This window comes from Podarcis gaigeae, assembly GCF_964106915.1.
Source record: "Podarcis gaigeae genome assembly, chromosome: 2".
NCBI lineage: Eukaryota > Metazoa > Chordata > Lepidosauria > Squamata > Lacertidae > Podarcis > Podarcis gaigeae.
Window position 1 is genome coordinate 102,083,781 of NC_139679.1, and position 13,432 is coordinate 102,097,212.

General features: G+C 39.9%; 2 protein-coding genes across 4 annotated transcripts in view; both read right to left on the bottom strand.

The window, feature by feature from the left end:
- LOC310837919 (uncharacterized protein C3orf49) overlaps positions 1–13,432 on the bottom strand; it is a 405,030-nt gene that overhangs the window by 302,946 nt on the left and 88,652 nt on the right. The window lies entirely within an intron of this gene.
- Positions 1–13,432, bottom strand: part of ATXN7 (ataxin 7) — a 95,141-nt gene that overhangs the window by 13,214 nt on the left and 68,495 nt on the right. For all 3 annotated transcript variants that reach the window (XM_083723518.1, XM_083723517.1, XM_083723519.1), the window contains 3 exons: positions 4,723–4,978; positions 2,185–2,444; positions 161–243 (listed from right to left, as the gene is read on the bottom strand). In XM_083723518.1, the coding sequence (XP_083579644.1) occupies positions 161–243; positions 2,185–2,444; positions 4,723–4,978 (599 nt within the window). The remainder of the gene's footprint in view (positions 1–160; positions 244–2,184; positions 2,445–4,722; positions 4,979–13,432) is intronic.

The window sequence follows — 13,432 nt, forward strand, 5'->3', positions numbered from 1 at the left end:
AGATTTTCTTCCTATTACAATCTAGCTCTAACCTTCTTACTAGCTTCCATAACAGAGTTTTCTAAGTTGTTTTCAGGAAGTTGTCTGAATCACCTAAATCATACTTTGACTTCTCCGTCCTGACGTTCAGAAAACTTAGTTCATTAAGAAGGCATCTTACCTTGCATGTCAAAGACCTAGTACAGGGTTTCTTCGTTTCTATGTCAATGACGCCACAGTAGATATCAGGATCAAATTCTCTCTCTGTTAAATACAAATAATAATACAAATAATAACAATGCAAACAACAACAAAAGCAATTTGTGCTTCATTCAGAAATTGAAATTGTTTATTTCAATGCAGAACTAACCCCAGAGTTGCTTTTGAGTTTAAGATGTGAAACCAAGTAAAGGTATTGCCACACTTGTATTTTTCTTTACACCTACGCCCCTCTTCTTTATAGAATCCGTGAAAAAGAAACCACACAGACTCAAAGAGCATGCTTTGTAAATAAATATAAATTAAAGTAAAACTAGAAAAATTAATCATACTGTCATATTCTAACGGTTCAGTGTCACTGACATATACCATACACTTTAAGTCAAGTGGAAGCCACATCTCTCTTACATTTATATAGAAATCTATATATGATGCTATAGGTAAGAAAACGGGAGGAAAACATTCTTAAATTCATATATCAAGATTTCAAAAACACACAAACTGAAGAGATTAAGGAGCAGGTGCGCTTATTTTTTTATTTAAAAAATAACAGTGCTCTGTTTTAACTGTACATGCTTCCATAACTGGCAAAATTCCGTAACTGTGGGTCCATAAATGGTCACAGCAGCTAAGACCCAAGAGATCTACATGTGCAACCCCCCATCCCGTAAGTGCTTCTCTTCCGATCCCCTGTCCAAGAGTCAACACACTGTTCATGGCTTGCCTCATTTGCTATCAAAGCTTCCAAGTTGAAAACTATATAGCTGTGTGGACTGTGTCGGTTCTTGGCCTTTATCTAGGGCTATTTCTTGCACCAGGGAAATGATTTCATACCACTTAATTCACCTAGGAGGATTAAAAAATATATATTATACTTCAAATGAGGGACACTTTAAAGGAAATAGTGAACGCTTTCACTATTAATCAGCACTTGCGTATTTCGTTTTGTGCCTTTCTAGCTCATGCCACATTATGATGATTTAAAGGTAAAGGTAAAGGTACCCCTGCCCGTACGGGCCAGTCTTGACAGACTCTGGGGTTGTGCGCCCATCTCACTCAAGAGGCCAGGGGCCAGCGCTGTTCGGAGACACTTCCGGGTCACGTGGCCAGTGTGACATCGCTGCTCTGGCGAGCCAGAGCCGCACACGGAAACGCCGTTTACCTTCCCGCTGGTAAGCGGTCCCTATTTATCTACTTGCACCCGGAGGTGCTTTCGAACTGCTAGGTTGGCAGGCGCTGGGACCGAGCAGCGGGAGCGCACCCCGCCGCGGGGATTTGAACCGCCGACCTTTCGACCCTAGGCACTGAGGCTTTACCCACAGCGCCACCTGCGTCCCATGATGATTTAAGGCGCATTTAATAATGTTGGCTAGGATCCAAGGAAGGCTGGGCGTGCATATGTGGCTGATTTTTCTGATCAGCAGGATCTCAAATAGTGCTGCACCAGAAGGTCCAAGAAGGGATGGAGGAACACCAGAAAAAGGGAAGTAATACCTGTGCAAGTACACCGCACACGGTGCTATGGAACCAACCAAGAGTTAGCCTTTAGGTCAGGCATAGGCAAACTCAGCCCTCCAGATGTTTTGGGACTACAACTCCCATCATCCCTAGCTAACAGGACCTGTGGTCAGGGATGATGGGAGCTGTAGTCCCAAAACATCTGGAGGGCCGAGTTTGCCTATGCCTGATTTAGACAGCATTTCTAGTGCACAAGATTTATTATCATACAACAGCTCTGCTCTCCTCAGATGTCACACTAAACTTTGGTACAGCAATATGTGAAAGAGCCCAAACTTTGCATGTTTCATGTCCCATCCCAGACCCAGAACTTTGGTTAACCAGTTTCGCAAATCATTGGCTTGTTAGAAATTAACCACAGTACATCTGAAGCCGGAAGACAATGCTTCTGAACCCTTGCCAGTTGCTCTTTTATTTTTATTGTTAGCAAGCGAGGGGGGGGGGGGGGAAATGCCGTATAATAATTACCTGACAATCTTTTGTGTAAAAATTTCCTATTATTTGTACTCTCGTCTTGCTTCTTTTCCGAGTATGGAGGCACAGAGAGTAGACCTTTACCATTCAGTATCTGTCCAGGGGAAGGCAAGGGTGGCTTTGGTATTGAGGGATTAAGGCCAGTCTTTATTGAGGAGCTCACAGTAGTAGAACAGGTTGGACCAACAGCAGGTTTCAATAGTGCACCATCTATCTTTGGATGTATTTTTTCCACTTTGACAGATGGAGTCATGCTGCAAGGAGGAAATAGGTAATTTATTATAAAATATGTAGACTGCTTTTCATCAAAGCAGTTTCCAACACAAAGCAAAATACAGCTGAAACAGAAATTAGGAGCAGTGATACATAATACAAACAACCCTAAACTCCAGAGCAGATCAGCCAGGTCCTCTAAAAGCCTGGGAGAACAGATGCATCTCCATTAGATATGCAGCCATCCATAGGCCTCTAAGGGGAAGGGAAATCCACAGTTGGGGTGTAATTACTGAGAAGGCCATATAGCACAACCTCACACATTCTCTGATAATCAGGGCCCTCCACCAATCTGACAGCACAGGCTGGCTGATATGGGAAAAGGTGGTTCCAAACCACATTGGTAGCCAGTGTAGATCCTACAAAATAGATGCTATATGATGTGTAGGGCAAGCAAAATTGTGGCCAAGGTGTTTCAACCGAGGAATGGCTACAGCTGCTGAACCAGCCATAGCTGGCAATAGGCACTCCTAGCCAACAAAACTACCCAAGCTCCCAACGACAACAATGGATCTAGCAGCACTATGTACCTGCTGCTTCAGAGACAATGCAAACTCCACCCAGAACATGCCAAATACACAGTTCCCAAACATTAGAACCATCCACTAACAGCACCTCTCCTCTAGTGAGAATCCACCTTCCATTTACTAGCCCTCATCCAGTCCATTACTACCTCCAGGCACCAGTTCAGCAGAGACATAGCTACATCTGATTCAGATGGTATGAAGGAAAGAGCTGGGTGCCATCAGCAAACTGATACCACCATGCCTTAACCCTCAATGAGTGCATCCAGCAGCTTCATACAAATGGGAAACAGCACTAGGAACAGAATGAAAAAACTGTACTGTGCTTTTTGATGACTAAAAAACTGTGGAATAAGTTACTGATTATGTGGGTTTTTGAATGTTATGGCCTTTAAAAAACAAACAAACTTTTAAATCAATTTTTTAAAGAGAAAATACAAGAAACAAACATATTTTGCATTTTATGCTGTTGACACCAATGATTTATGTGTGTCACTATTCCGTTTTACCAGAAAAGTGAATATCTCAATAAAGGTTCCCTGCCCCTTTTTAATTTGCAAACGGTCCCATGCTTAATACAATCATTAGTCATATTTGGGTGTTTGATGGGTGCACAGACCACAATGTGAATTGCCCATCTGGGCAAAGGTTGCCACTAGATCCAAAGGAACCCATGGACTGAAAGAGTGCTTCCGTTAGTGGAGGACAAAGTCTGGATCCAACTTACTGTGTTCAATTCAAAATAGAAAATAGGATGTCTGGCTGCTCATCTCCCTTTTATAAAGCGTATGCACATTTTATTCGATCACGTTTGTTCTTCTTTCTCAGGTACACAATATATCAGATTCAGCTGTTCACTTTTTAGAGTATGTGCGCAGAAACCATTTGACATTTAATACATTTCTACTTCAATGTTGCACCAGTATGATTTCTATGTCCAACAACTTTATAATGTAAACCGCCCTGTGATCTTTGGAGGCAAAGTAGTGTACAAAATTAAAAAATAATAATACACAAAATATAAAAATTAGTGGGTGGCCCTGACCTTCTAACTCAGAAGTTTCCAGCATGCTTAGGAAACTCAGGAAACATATTTAATCCCAGTTTGCAACTTGTAACCAACTCTTAACTTTCTTTTTGCCATATGAGCATGTTTCCTTTTTTTCCAATTTGATATGGTTTTTCTCTTTTTCTATATCATCCTTCCCCTTCCAGAAACATTGAAAAGTGCAGCAGTGATGCTGCTGGTGCAGCCTCCTTCATATTGGATTGCAATATAATTTTAAGTCACAGCTCAGCAGCTAAAAGACCAAAGCCCTACCCTGGCGCAGATCAAATATTCTGCATGAATCCTATAGGCTAAGCCCTTCTTTTGTACCCATGTGAATTATTCTCTTCTTTCCCTTTCCAGCACTAGTGAAGTATATAGGTCTACACACTATATTTAATGATAATCATTGTTACCTCTAACAATTATTTGCAAACCACCCACACCCCGGTTTAATGCAAGCATGGTTCCTATTAGCTCCAGAACATTATGTGCCACTATACTAGTGACTGGACGAGAAAGGGAATGGGTGGGTGGAAGATATGCATCGATCTTACGCCAGTTACTGGGAAGGAGCTCTAGACCAAAATGAAATATGCCTTTTCAAAATGAGATATACAAAACTGAGATAGTATTTGTATCCATTGCTAAACATTTAGTACCTCTCCTTATATAGAGCATACTCACATTTTGTCATGGGGACCTTTGCTATGTACCAGGTGCATTGGCCTATTGTTTCCACTGATTGGCGGCTTGTCTTTGGGTGACTTCAACAACTTGGAACTGGATGATGACGATGCACTAGTACCTCCGCCACTGGATGAACGACTGCTCCCACCTCCGCTGCTACCTTTGCTTTTTGAAGTCAGAGGCGAAAAGAGGGAGAATACTGAAGAGGAAGGAGGGGTTAAAGGTGGCTTGCTGGAGGAGCTGTGTCTTCTTTCTGGAAGGGAAAAAGGAGGAGCATATTAGCAAACACCGAGAATATGGAACTGGTTCTAAACCAGGTTGGAACTTCTCCTGCTCCACTGCATGTGGAAATAAAAAGCTGCTTTTTCTGGACACAGATTGCTGCTGTGCGTTGGCTTTCCACATGGTGCCCACTGTTTTTCCCTACAGCTGTTGTTTTACTGTTTGTTTTGCCATTGATTGCTTGGTTATTGTTGGTACTGTTTTAACTTGGTAAACCACTGTGAAAATGTTACAGGAAGTAGTGACACACATTTTATTATAATAATAATAAAAGGTAAAGGGACCCCCGACCGTTAGGTCCAGTCGTGGCCGACTCTGGGGTTGCGGCGCTCATCTCTCTTTATTGGCCGAGGGAGCTGGCGTACAGCTTCCGGGTCATGTGGCCAGCATGACTAAGCCGCTTCTGGCAAACCAGAGCAGCACACGGAAACGCCATTTACCTACCCACCGGAGCGGTACCTATTTATCTACTTGCACTTTGATGTGCTTTTGAACTGCTAGGTTGGCAGGAATAATAATAATAATAATAGTAATAATAATAATAATAATAATAATAATAATAATGTTCATTTGGGAAAGCGTAGATATCTCTTTGCTGTAGCTTGTCTTTTGTCCCCCAGGGATCATCCCACTCTCTCCAAGCTATCGGTTGGCAATGGAAAGAAGTGCCGGAGAAGGTGGCAGGGCAATTCGTCTCAAGTGGGAAAATGGCCTAGTCTGGCCCTGGGCAGGGTCCTAGCAACCTCAGGTTTTTAGTTGCAGCCACAGCCACCTATTCCTGTTGTGGTCATGCACATCTCCAATTTATCTGCTCTAATGTGGCTGGCAGCTGAATATTCGACTTAAATCCCTTGAACAGCAGCACTGCATTGAAGTCATTATGAAAGTTTTGTCTAGGGTCATTCAAACTTATTTGTTACATTTATATACAACTCAAGTCCTCTTGGCAGTTTATAAACTTATTTGAAAACCCCCACTAATTATCACTTAAACTTTTGCCATCACCATCAGTTGTAAACAATACTAATCAGAAGGAATATGATCTAAAAGTCGGCATAGACACAGCACTGTAAAAGCATTTCAAAACCAGCAAAAGAACACTGTCGAATATGCCTTTTGTAATTAAAAGGCCTGGGCAAATAAAAAAGTCATGGCTACTAAAAGATTCAGTGGGTGTGACCAGTACTTTTTTTTCTTAAAAAATGTTTTGGTATACTCTCATTTTGACTCAAGAAAATCACCATTTTATAGTTCAAATCAGGAAAAACAAATACAGTAAATGGACAAAAGTACAAAGATTCACAAAATGTTTAGGGATATGTGTACCCCTGCATCCCCCCAGGAAAAAAAGCACTGGGTGTGACACAAGCCTCTTGGGGGAGGGCATTTTATAAACAGGGCATCAACACTGAAAAGGCCCTCTCCCTAGTAATACCCACCTTGTATTAATAAGTGGGAAACCTAGAGAAGGACCTCCAGTGAAGATCTCAAGTACTAGGCAAGTACATATAGGTGAAGGAGTGCAAGTTTCTGGTCTGCATGTCATGTTAAGCCAAACCATAACTTAAGGCAAGAGTGTGCAGAGCTTAGCATGTCATATGAATGCAGGCTTGTGGTTTAGATCTCCTGGACAAACCATGAGCCATAAACTCCTGAAAGAATCTTGGTTGTAGCTTGTGGGTATTCTGGCAAAAGCTAAACCTTGAGTCAAGTTCGAAGGACATGCTAAGCCAAACCACGGTTTAGTAGTCAGGGACAAGCTAGATGGCCATGATCTCTTCTTTGGAAACCCATGTGCTTGTGCTAATGTGTGATGTGCACACCAGGCCATTCATTAAGCAATACTACATCAATTAGGTAATGAAGAAGTGTGAATCTGCTACATTCACTGTCCTTTGACAGTAGGCTGCCGAACACCTGTTGATGGGAATCAGTAGGCGAGGAGAAAGCTCCATCTTTCTCATGGGCTTCCCTATGGCATCTTGTTGGCCAATGTGAGGACAAGATGGTGGGCTGGATGGGCCACTGGCCTGATTTTGCAGGCTCTTATGATCTTAACCAGGCTCAAGGCTGATAAGTGTAGGCTCCTGAGGCTTCAAACTACTGTAATTTAATCACATCCCTTAGATTCAAACCAGTATTCAAAATTCAGCATTAGGACTTATGATACAGGCACGGGATTTTCTCCCCTTACTGTAACAGAAGAGCCAGACACTTTTAAAAGGGATGTGTATTTCCAGTTTTATCAGTTGTTACTTTAAAAAAGTGTAATATGAAATGAGATCTAGCAACATGACTGCAAAAGCATATTACCATTGCACTATCTGGAAGGGCTACAAAACCAAGCTTCCTTGCAGATTATCTAGGTATTTTTTATTTATTTTTTGCTAGTCTAGTATTTCCTATGACTGAAAAAAAAGCACAAACTTGGCAGGGACTATTTCCTCCATTACCTAACTCTTGCATCCAGAATACACATAGTCCTCTATTTAGGTACTGCAGAGATTCTATGAGCAATACTTTTCTCCTCCCCTTTCCCTGTTCATAACCTGACCAGACCAGTTATGGCAGAACTCAGACAAGAAACCAACACCGGAAGCTCAACACAAATCCCCAAAATGATTATACAGATTTTTGAATATGTTTAGCCTTGATTTTAAGAGCTGCTGGAATGACTGTATAGTTAAGGCGAGTTGCTTTTTCACCTTTCTATCATTTTAAAGCCTGAAAATGCTATTCATCATAAAATCAAGAGAAATTATATCAGTAAGAAATTTGGCTTGAAAATCTGCCTTGTGAAGGATATAAAGAGTAGCTGAATCACAGCAGTTTTAAAACCTTTCTTTGAACTACACCCTTTCCATTCAATTCTTTGCTCATCCAATACATACACTGAATATGTAGAGGGAAATATGATTTAGGGCAGAAAGATCAAGGGAAAGTGTGAATGCCTGGAGGCTAAGGTGTAAACTTGGCTGAGTAAGAGAACGTATTTAGATGGCACAGATGTTGAGGTCGAGTGCCTGAACTTCTAATTTCCTTGCTCTCTGGTGCAGAAGCAGATCTGTGAGCACCTTTAATGTTTCTCTGGAACTGAAGGTTTTGGATCCAAGAACTGCAACTAGAATCTGTTCTATTCTGGGCACAACTAGAGAAACTGTTTTGTGTGTTTTTTAACCTTTGGGTTTAACAAATATCCGACCTGCTTTAAACCTGTTATGAAAGAAGTTACTAGTAAGCAATAAGGTTGTATAGATAAATCAGTCAAGTATACATTCCTACTGCATAACTGTGCATTCAAACAAACACAAAATCTGAGAAGACACACATCTCTTCCTCTTTCCAGAGTGTCTACCCACCAATTCATCACATAGGAGACAGTGGCATTATTCATTAATCAAATCGGCTTATGGATCTGCCGCCCCCAGATATCTCATAAGGAATCACAAGAAAAACAGTGGTATCAGGAAAACTCTGGAATAGCCCTGCGTAAACCTCACTGACTCTTCATACGAAATAAGAAAGAGTCTGAAATAGCCCCTTCAGATTAACCTAATATTTTTTTCAACCAAAAATCTGCATAGCTATTTTTTATACCACACATAAATGAAGACTCAGCAATTGGTAGCCCCATGCAGTATGTCTCCTCTGTGAAGTTCTCAAGATTTACTGATAGTTTATAAACATCAGCTTTCTTTTCTGAAATTAAAGTCTACATCCTTGCATGAGGTCACAGGCCATCTAATTTTGGTCAGCATTCACACCTCAGATATAGGAATGAAAATCAGACATCTAAATGTGTACTTTCGTTTTTATAAATAATAGAGGAATATCCCATGTTTGTACATCAAGACATTAAATAATATTTGGGGAGGAGGTCATTACCCATCCCAATATGAATATATCACTTCCTGAAAAGGTAGCATTGCATAGAGAACAGACTGGGGGAACTGCGAAGCCAGGATGAAGGATCTACTCATCTGAAATTCCAGCAGCCTTGTTGGGTGTGTGTGTAAATTTAATATTTCATGTTCATCTGTGTACACATTTGTGGCCAAACCATCAATTATCTCGAAGCATGCTTGCTATTTCAGGGTCTGTGATAGTAATTGCACAAATAGCAACAAAAAGAATTACATTCGGAATATGTTAATATGCAAGTTTGATGCTCTTGCTTGATTTATGACCAAATTTCACAGTGGTGCACTAAATGCAAACTCTAAATCCGAGGATTGCCACTCCATCCCAAGAACAACATAATCCCTGGATTATTTGATCAATCACATGATCAATCATAGATGGGGTGAAAACACCACCACCCATTAGTAAGAGGCACAAAGAATCCTAATTCAAGTTTATTCTTAATTGTTAGGATTAGCATTCAAGCTAATTCATCCCTTTCTCGAACACCTCGAAATCAACCAGACCCTCCCAGCCAATCAGCAAAATAAGGTAGGGCTCTCTGAGGTGTCAAAACTACACATTTAAACTTAAAAATGACTCAGATTAAAGAAGTTTTTAAACTTGACAAAAAGTTAGGATTCCAGGTGGAAAAATCGAAGTTGGAAACGGAACTGTTAGAGCCTAAAACCAAGGTACTTTCAAGAATGTATAACTTGCTGTTAAAATGGAATACACAAGATGAAATGGTAAAATCAGCGATGATAAAGTGGGCACAAGACATTGGGTATAATATTATGTTTGAGGACTGGGAAAGGTTGTGGACCACTGGGCTGAACTTTACTGCATGTAATGCTTTGAAAGAAAATGTTATGAAAATGATATACAGATGGTACATGACCCCAGTCAAACTTGCAAAAATATACCATTTGTCTGATAACAAATGTTGGAAATGTAAAGAAATCGAAGGAACATTCTTTCACCTCTGGTGGACCTGCCCCAGAGTGAAGGCTTTCTGGGAAATGATATATAATGAGCTGAAAAAGGTATTTAAGTATACTTTCACTAAGAAACCAGAGGCCTTCCTTTTGGGTATAGTCGACCAGAGGGTGTTAAAGAAGGATCGAACTTTTTTCATGTATGCAACAACAGCAGCAAGGATACTCATTGCCAAGTATTGGAAAACCCAAGATCTACCTACACTGGAAGAATGGCAGATGCAACTGATAGGCTACATGGAACTGGCTGAGATGACTGGCAGAATCCGAGACCAGGGAGAGGAGACGGTAGAAGAGGTTGGAAGAAATTCAAGATTTATTTGCAAAAATATTATAAACTGTATGAATGTTAAACTGGAAGCTAGATCATAAACAACTTGGCACCATTAAAACAGATGATGTGATCTATGAGGAGAAGTTTAAATTTGATAATGATTAGGCTAAATTTAAAATTTTTTAAGATTTCAAACAAGTTGAGATAAAATGTGTGAAACAACATTGCTAAACTGCTGGATTAATCTTTAAATTAAAAACGCAGGAGTGGGAGTTGTGAGGAAGTCCAAAGATGATAAGAAAATGTGTTATGAAAATGTATCACTGTGTCTTATTTATTTGTATTGTATTTAAAAACCCTTAATAAATATTTTATAATAAAAAAAACTTAAAAATGAACCACATGCTTCCGTTGTAATTCTGAGTTCTAAATAAAAAGTGGGGGGGACCCCAGAAGTCTGGGAGCAACTAAATCTTTGCATTGATTCACTTCTAGTTTTTCTCTTAGTAATCTTCCACCATATCCGAAAACAGGCCATTTAGTCTATTTACAAAACTACGTGCTGTGCAAGTATATTTGCATTTTATAGCCTAGTAAATTGTGTGCTTCTAAATAGGACAAAGTACTAAGTGCCAAGTGTCTTTTTATAACAATGGCGAGATTCCCAGAGTGGATTTGCTAACTTACTATTTGGAGGCCTTAAAAGTTCAGCAGTGCTTTAGGATTTTGCTAGAGCCAATATTAGTGATACTGGACCCTTACAAGAAGCAAAAAGAAAAAAGAAAAGGCTAGATATTTCTACCTTCTTAGCTACTGTACACTTAGCAAATCTTAAATCCCAATACAAGTCAATGTTAAAAATAGTATCTGATCCATTCATTGGCAAGCTACCAGTATTGTATCTTCTATTTTACATCATCTTAAAATGACAGGGGAGTTACACTGTAACACACACATATATAAACTATTGGTTGAGAAACTGATGTAACAACTAACACTCATTAATTTGCAATGTACAGTTTTAATTGACAGAAATATCATTAACGGCATTTTTCACTAGGCGACTCAGGCAGTGTTTGTTAATTGTTTTGACAGTGAAGTCTTCAATGGTGATATAAATTTCAATATTAGACTAGGACGGTAAAGGTAGAAAAATGGCATATCTAGACAAAATTACAAATCCAACGTTTCTTGTGCCAAAATATTTTTAAGCAGGAACTGAGCAATAGATGTAGATTTTGGATATCCAACAACAAATGAGACCCTCATGTGAAGGGGCTTTTGTGAGGTAACTGATGAAATTATATATTATGTCTTCTTCTGTTTGAAAAGTGTGAATACTTGGACCTAATAAAATGGGGAAATAACTGAACTATTTTTATCTGTAAAGCCACCCTGTGAGTAATATTATATAGGGTATTATAGTATGAAAATCAAGGCCTAGAGAGAGTGCATCTCTCTTATCTGGTAGTAATTAAAGAGGAGATCTGAAAGACAGAATCTGCTGCTTATCCAGTATTAAGCTGATACTTTGCAGGAGAATTGCTCTTAGATTTCACTGGCAGCACCCTCACTCCCCAGCCTAAAGAACCCACTTGAGATCAACTATCCCTTCTCAGGACATAAAATCATGGCATTACACCTCAAACCTCACACAACTGTACATTAAAGCATGAAGTATGTGACAAGAACAGCTCATATCACACGTCCCATCTCTCTGTGTATGATATGACAGATACCAGAATATAAATTTGAGAGTTGTCAAAATTGTATTTTAAAAGCATGACCTCATGAACTCACACTGAGGTGAAAGTTTGAAATCCAATGCTGTCATTCCATTTGCACAGCTTTTGATCCCGTGGTGGAGTCTGCTCACGTAAGAAAAGGGAGACAATTTTCTACAATTCCCCCTTCCCTGTAGCTCCCCACGCCACATCCCAAACTGTTCCACACAGGTTATCAGGGATTAGATGCTATCAGCACTCTCTCAAAATTCAAAATGTGTCCACTAGTCCAAAAAGATTGGTGACACCTGGTCTACACTGCTCCTGATTCATCACTTTTTTCTTTTACCTGTTTGCCTTAGGAACTGGCGAATAGAATGCCTATACTCTTCTCTTCCTCCTGCATCAGGAGGTTTGAAACTAAGAAAATGAGTTAAAATTCCACTGGCCCTTCTTTAGATTTAGAATCCTATTAGTTACCTTAATAGATCATAATCTGGCCAGTTCATTCGACAGCTGTACTGCATTTAAAAAAAAAAAAAATCTTCAATACACAACTTCTAATACATGAGCAATCGTGCTCTAAAGATTTACGACAACAGGTTCATATGGAGTTTATTAATCTGATGGATTCCTAAAATGGTAACACAAAATGAAAATAATAGTCTGATCTGCTATCACAGATCACCTCACACCAGTTAAGACAAACATATGTTTACTGAGATTCTGTGGGGGTGCAAACAAAAGCCAGACTATGGTACTGGGCACAGAATTCAGCACTGAATAAATTTCTCCCTCTGTGTGTGTGCAAAAATCCAAAAGGATGATAGAACAGTTGGGAGTGGGATTTCTCACTGTGAAAGAAGCACAATGATGGCACCTACTAATAGAAAGCATTTCTCCCATTCCTGGTTATTACTACAATAACTATGATTGAATAAAGATGAAGCCGCCGCTAACGGTCATAAGATCTGCACTTCTCTCCCTCCCCTTTATTGACAATCATTAATGTGCAAATCAGGATACACAGACAGTTCCTGTCCATCAGTTCATGCATTTCCCACTTCTAACCTGTTGAGAAGCACTTCAAAATGTTTTTAAAGCTTTGTAGAGAAGGGTTTTTAAAATTCTTATTAATATCTTAATATCGGGTTGCACTCTTCCCAGGGAGTGGGAAACCCCCACTCCCCACACTGCTGCTGTTGCTAAGTTTACTCTTTTTATACACATCTGCTCCACTATCACAGACGAACTCTGAACAGGAATCACCTTCAGCAGTTCTTGTAGCAGACGGAGTAGATAAATTTTATTGATCCTTTTCTGGGACAATGCATCAGCCTAGAACTTCCTTTAGTTTTGCTGTTCTACCGTCAGTACAAAACACAACAGCTGACATAATCTGTATGGTAAATCTGACGCTAGATAGAAACATTAAGTCCAATGGCTGTGGAAAGCGCAACAGTAGTTCAAAAACAGCAGACTGAGTGGCAGGCAGTAGTTTTAAGTGGAAGCTGTCAGGAGCAGCTACC